Raw genomic sequence first — 5294 nt, forward strand, 5'->3', positions numbered from 1 at the left:
AAATTTAAAATCGCGGAAATTAAAATAATTCCTACGTTTCTCTATGGGTGCATCCTGACATAGCTCGATAGCCTGTGCATAAATGTTTGAATAACATTTAAAAATTGAAGACTGCAATCGTTTACTTTGAAACATTATATTTACCTATTATTTTTAATTTTACGGGTTTCTATAAGTTTTTAAATCTATTTTGATTATGTTTTTGATATTGTTGTGCTGGTACTATTAAAATTTTTCCTTTTGAGCTTTTAGAACATCCTTCTTCATACCTTCTCACTTTTATACATATGCAGAGATTTTTAAAGATTTGGGTATGCTGGAGTTTAATCTAGTTAATTTATATATAATTTTTAGTTTAAATTGACTAGCACAAGTACTTTTTCTTCGGCTTCATCGTGCGAATGCGTCATTTGGAGCCGACTCCATTCGCTACCAGGGAACTAGGTGGCGCGACGCCACCACTACCCGAGTTTTGTGGTTGTGGCACCTGCGCCGTTGGCTGTGGTGCTTGGGTTTGGTTGGGCGGGGATCTGGAGATGGGCCCTCGCATGGTAGCTGAGAGTGGAATCCCCTGTGATACACTATGTTTGGTGGAGAGATCAGTGGATCTCGTTGTACCACAAATCTAAAACGAAATTAGTAACACATTTTTTATGGTATTTGCACAGGTTGTGTTAATCGCAGAGCTAATTATTGCAATTACCTACCTGATGGTGATGTTCCCAATCCTTGTGTTGGCAAAATGCACCGCAATAACGCGCTAAATTACATCCGGAACAGGTTTCAGTTGCTTTGCGCCCACAGTTCCAGCAAGCCTTCAATAAAGATTGGTACTGTGAATAAAATACTATTTTGTATGCCTTAAATTTCGTCGGCTTACGTTTTGTCCAGCTGTTATTGAGGGCGACTTGTTGTCCAACTCACGATCGCCTGAAACTGCTGTCACTGCTACTCCTGCTACTGCTGCATTTGAGCTGTGAACTACACTTGAGTGGCGACTCATCTCCACAAAGAACTTTTCCATGCGCAGGCGCTCCTGGGCCATCACTTCGGATGCGCGTGTTTCAGCTGCCACAACAGCGCGTTGTATCTCGATCACTGCTTGACGCTTCACCTAAGCACGTAAGAAACATTATTTAGCCTGACACGGAATGGGCTCAGAATAATTTAAAACTTACTTGGTTGACTGCTTCTTCGGCATTGCGTTTGAACTCGGCTACTTTCTCTTCCGTTTGGCGACGAATTTCGACCAGCGATGCCGGAGTCAGCTCACTGTAGTTGGGCTGCTGAGGCTCAACACCACGCTGCTGCAATATAGTTATGGCCCGTTTGGTTTTATCGACCATTGCTGATATACAATTGAGCATAGTGTGTATGTTCTTCCATTCCTCCTCCCCGCCGAGAGTCGCACTGCTACTACCACCACCGGTCCCACTGCCACTGGAAGTTGGGGGGCCGGTGCGTGGGGGATGTCGCTGCGAGGCAGGGTCGGAACCAGTGTTGACACGTAGGTCCCGCTCTTCTCGGTGATTTGCCTAACAATGTTGAGGGTCTTATGAAAAACCTTTAAAACCGTTGCCCCCCGGGTTATATTGCTTACCTTCTCCATTAGACTGTTGAAAGTGTTTTCCGAGTGAGTGACCGCTGACGCGTTGCCGGTCGCAGATGAGTAATCGAAAATCGTCGGTTGAGTGGCAAATGATAGCCGTGCTTCAGTAGATGCTGCACTTATGTGAGCAGAGTGAGCATGCAAAGCGCGCTTTGCAGGCGGATAGGCGGCCAAATAATCATTCCAGTCTTGTACTCCATTATGATGCTCCATCAAAGTGTCCGAAGCTCGTCGCTTAAAAACGAGGCTGGTGGTGCTTGCAGCATTTGAAGCCGCAGCTTGCGCTACAGCAGCCGCCGCTGCAGCCTGTGCGGAATCCATGTGAACAAACATGTCACTATATTCGGCTGAAGGTCCGTGTGGAGAGAACTCCATTACAACATTCTCATTGCTAGTGACGTATTGTAGTGGTGTCTGGAGATAGGGAATGCATAATCACAAATAAGCCGCTAAAAATAACTGAGTGTCAAGCAGAGTCTTACCTGATTTGTGACGCGTGCCAGTTCGGCGATCTCGCGTTGTAGCAGCGAAATATGATTTTTGAGCAATGGAATGACGTATGGACGCAGTGGTAAGTTAATGGTCTCTTGGAGCGTTTGACGAAACTCGTCAATACTTATGCTGCTACTGACCAAAGATAGCACTAGGGCGCGCACACGATCGCTCACTTCCGGATGAACCTCCTGCGCCAACTGCACTAGAGAACCGAGGAACTTGCGTATTTTACCTAGAAGACGCGACTGTTCGGCGTGTACTGCCGCTGCAGTTGCAGCAGCAGCAGCCGCTGCCAATGCGGCCTGCGAGGGTGGAGTGGGTAGAGGAGGGGGTGTCGTTGTGGTGATGGCTCCATTCACGACCGGCGACGCGCTGGCATTACGATTTGGGCGTGGCGGTGGTGGCGCTAAACTAGAGTGATGGAGTTGTGGCGACATAGGTGAGCGTGGCGCAATAGCACGGGCACTCTCCGGTGAATCAGGGGTCCGGCAGGTGCGCGCACCGTTGCCGTTCGGATTCGTGTTGTTCGAACTAGAGTTACAAGCCCCACTTGCACTACCCACACCAGTACAGCCGTTCGAATGCGAGTTATTGCTATTACTTGAGTCTTTGCCGGATGTGGAGTTCGAGGAGGAGTTTGCTGAAATGAGAAAAGGGCGAAATTGCCGTTATAAATGAATGAGAAATGTTGTAATTAGCGTTAGGTGGTTATGTTCTGTTTGGACAAGACTGCCGCAGGCACCACAACATCAACAGAATGGAAAATGCAATCAGGTTTTGCTGCCCGCTGCAAACTGAAAATTTAACAAAATTTGGCCAGCAGCTGCAACATGACCACCGATGCTGGTCAACTGGACACTCGGTGGGCCTGTGGGCGGCTGGGTGGCTTTGTGCATTCCTGTATTTATTATTGTTTCTGCCGAGTTGTCATGTTCAAAGCGTGCAGCACCCGAAACACGAGATTCCCATGTCCGTCCAACAGTTTCTCCGATGTTTCATTGTTGAGTTCGTGTGCTCGCGCAACCGCAAATGCCGAGATTTGTGTTACGTTGCTTCTGCCATTGACGCAGACTCAGTGCTGATACTGCTGACCCGAAGGATAAATGCTATGCTGTGTGGTGGTGCATGCGAAAGTACATGCCAACAGCTGACACATCATAAATGCATTAGTTGCAACATGAAGAAGGCATTTCGCTTCGTTGGTTTGTATTTCACATTTAAGTACTCATGCACACGTACATACATATGTACAACAACTTCAGCAATCTCCTGCTCTAGCCCTCTTATGCTTCCACGCCCTCGAGGGCAACTGACCGATGCAACAATCGTCCCTGCTTCGCTGCTGCACTTGGTCACACAAGCTCTTGTGGTGGTGTCTGAGTGTTGTGCTTTTGCAGGATGGGGCATACCACAGGAGGACGGCATGAGGTGACATCGCTAGCCATTAGCCATTGCTATGCGAGTGGGGGCAAGCAGGCAATTGCCGTATTTAGGTATTTGCGAACATGGCAAATAAATTAGTAACATTATGGACAAATTGCACTTGCACACGAGTTTTTCCCTGCCACTCGTGTTCTGTTGCAATTGCTGTCATTCTCGATGCCCGCTAGTACGGGTGTCTAAAGCGTAAACACGTGTTTCAACATTTGTTGCCAAGTACATGATTGCATTTTGTTGCCACATGTTCGGACATGGAAAACTTTAAAGAGTTTTCAGTTACAACACTTGACTGAAATCGACACAATAGGGGGAGGGACAACGAATTTGCTACCACCTAAACAAATTTAATAAATATTAGCCCACAACGAGGAAATCTTAACTAGCTTTCTCTAAGAGTAAAGAGTACCGATGTCCAAGAGAAAGGGATATGGAGAACATTGCTTTCTAAATTTCTTGCGGCTTTCATTTTACTGCCATCCTTAAATTGGCACGTCAAGCGCTCAGAAACTGTTAAAAATCATGCCCATACAACTTGTATGAAGCATCCCACAATAACGAGGCTTCAGCGTCGACAAATGGAATTGTCATTTTCGACAAGGCGGTACGTGTTGAAGTTGGATGCACAAGACGGAAAAACTTGAAGAAATGAGATAACGTCAAAAATTACGCCGCGCTGATTTGGGTATAGCGTGCACTGGCACTCGTTGGCATTGGAAAAGGCAACGCTTAACGCTGCAATTTAGGGACAGCAGTTAAAGGCCAACCTAATGCGCACCAATGTTGCCGTTTTAGCCCTTTGGTTGCTAGATTTAGCTACCACATACTTTTTTTGGCCACGTAAATTTAAAATTGCCCCTTGTCCCTATTTTAGCCCGTTGGAAAATTTATTCAAACTTTGTTGTACAAGTTGTATAGGTATGCTTGATCTAATTTTTTTCATTTATATATAAGATGAAATTTTAAACTAACTGACCGTCTCCACAGGATAAAATTTATTGCTGTCCAGCTGTCATTGTGGTTGCTAGATATAAGTTATATCAGTGGCAATATTTGTGTGGGCTTGTTATATCTTGATAAAAGCGTTTTTAAGATGAAGAGAATTTAATCGCTTACAAAATTAGAAAATAGGTTGTTTTACATTCAAGTACATAATGATAAATATTTTAATAGACAGCAGCTAAATTTTTGCTTTTATATTAAAATTATCAATAATGTTGCCGCCACAAAGTTTTCGTGCAAATGAAAATGTAGCTGTCAAACTTCCAAATTGGCGGCAATAGATGACAAGAAATAAGCTTCGATATATATTGCTCTTGAAGAGCAATGGGGGTCTAAATTGTATATTTATATTCTAATATATGTATCAAGATGTAACCTTATCCTATGGAGACGGGCAGTAAGAAAGACTCTGATATATATGTATATGTACATTAAAGTGGTCAAAAAATGTATGTAAAAAAATAAGGTCGGAGTTTTAATGCCGCCACCCCCTAGGATTGTTATATGTGACCTGGTCTACGAAAAGGGAGCTTACGTGCGAAAACTAGTTTTCTGTGAAAAAGCTGTTAAAAGTAAGCAACTCGTTTCGTCAGTTTCTCATTATCTCGTTAATGGTTCTCCGCGCCGGACGTCCAGTAAGTGTTGTTGTTGGTCCAGTAAGTGTTGTTGTTGGTCCAGTAAGTGTTGTTGTTGGTCGGAATATTATTATAGTTATTTTATATATTATTATATTATTATTTTATATATTATT

At 44.2% G+C, this 5294-nt stretch overlaps 1 protein-coding gene across 8 annotated transcripts in view; it reads right to left on the bottom strand.

The window, feature by feature from the left end:
• LOC118742387 (protein CBFA2T3) overlaps positions 1 to 5294 on the bottom strand; it is a gene marked incomplete at its 3' end in the record, with an annotated part of 208950 nt that continues 203656 nt past the window's right edge. For all 8 annotated transcript variants that reach the window (XM_036474426.1, XM_036474427.1, XM_036474423.1 and 5 more), the window contains 6 exon segments: positions 1 to 625; positions 708 to 815; positions 881 to 1114; positions 1179 to 1535; positions 1601 to 2023; positions 2092 to 2744. In XM_036474426.1, the coding sequence (XP_036330319.1) occupies positions 407 to 625; positions 708 to 815; positions 881 to 1114; positions 1179 to 1535; positions 1601 to 2023; positions 2092 to 2744 (1994 nt within the window).

The sequence above is a fragment of the Rhagoletis pomonella genome, unplaced genomic scaffold (assembly GCF_013731165.1).
Source record: "Rhagoletis pomonella isolate Grant_MI unplaced genomic scaffold, Rhpom_1.0 Rhpom_scaffold_00007, whole genome shotgun sequence".
Classification (NCBI taxonomy): Eukaryota; Metazoa; Arthropoda; class Insecta; order Diptera; family Tephritidae; genus Rhagoletis; species Rhagoletis pomonella.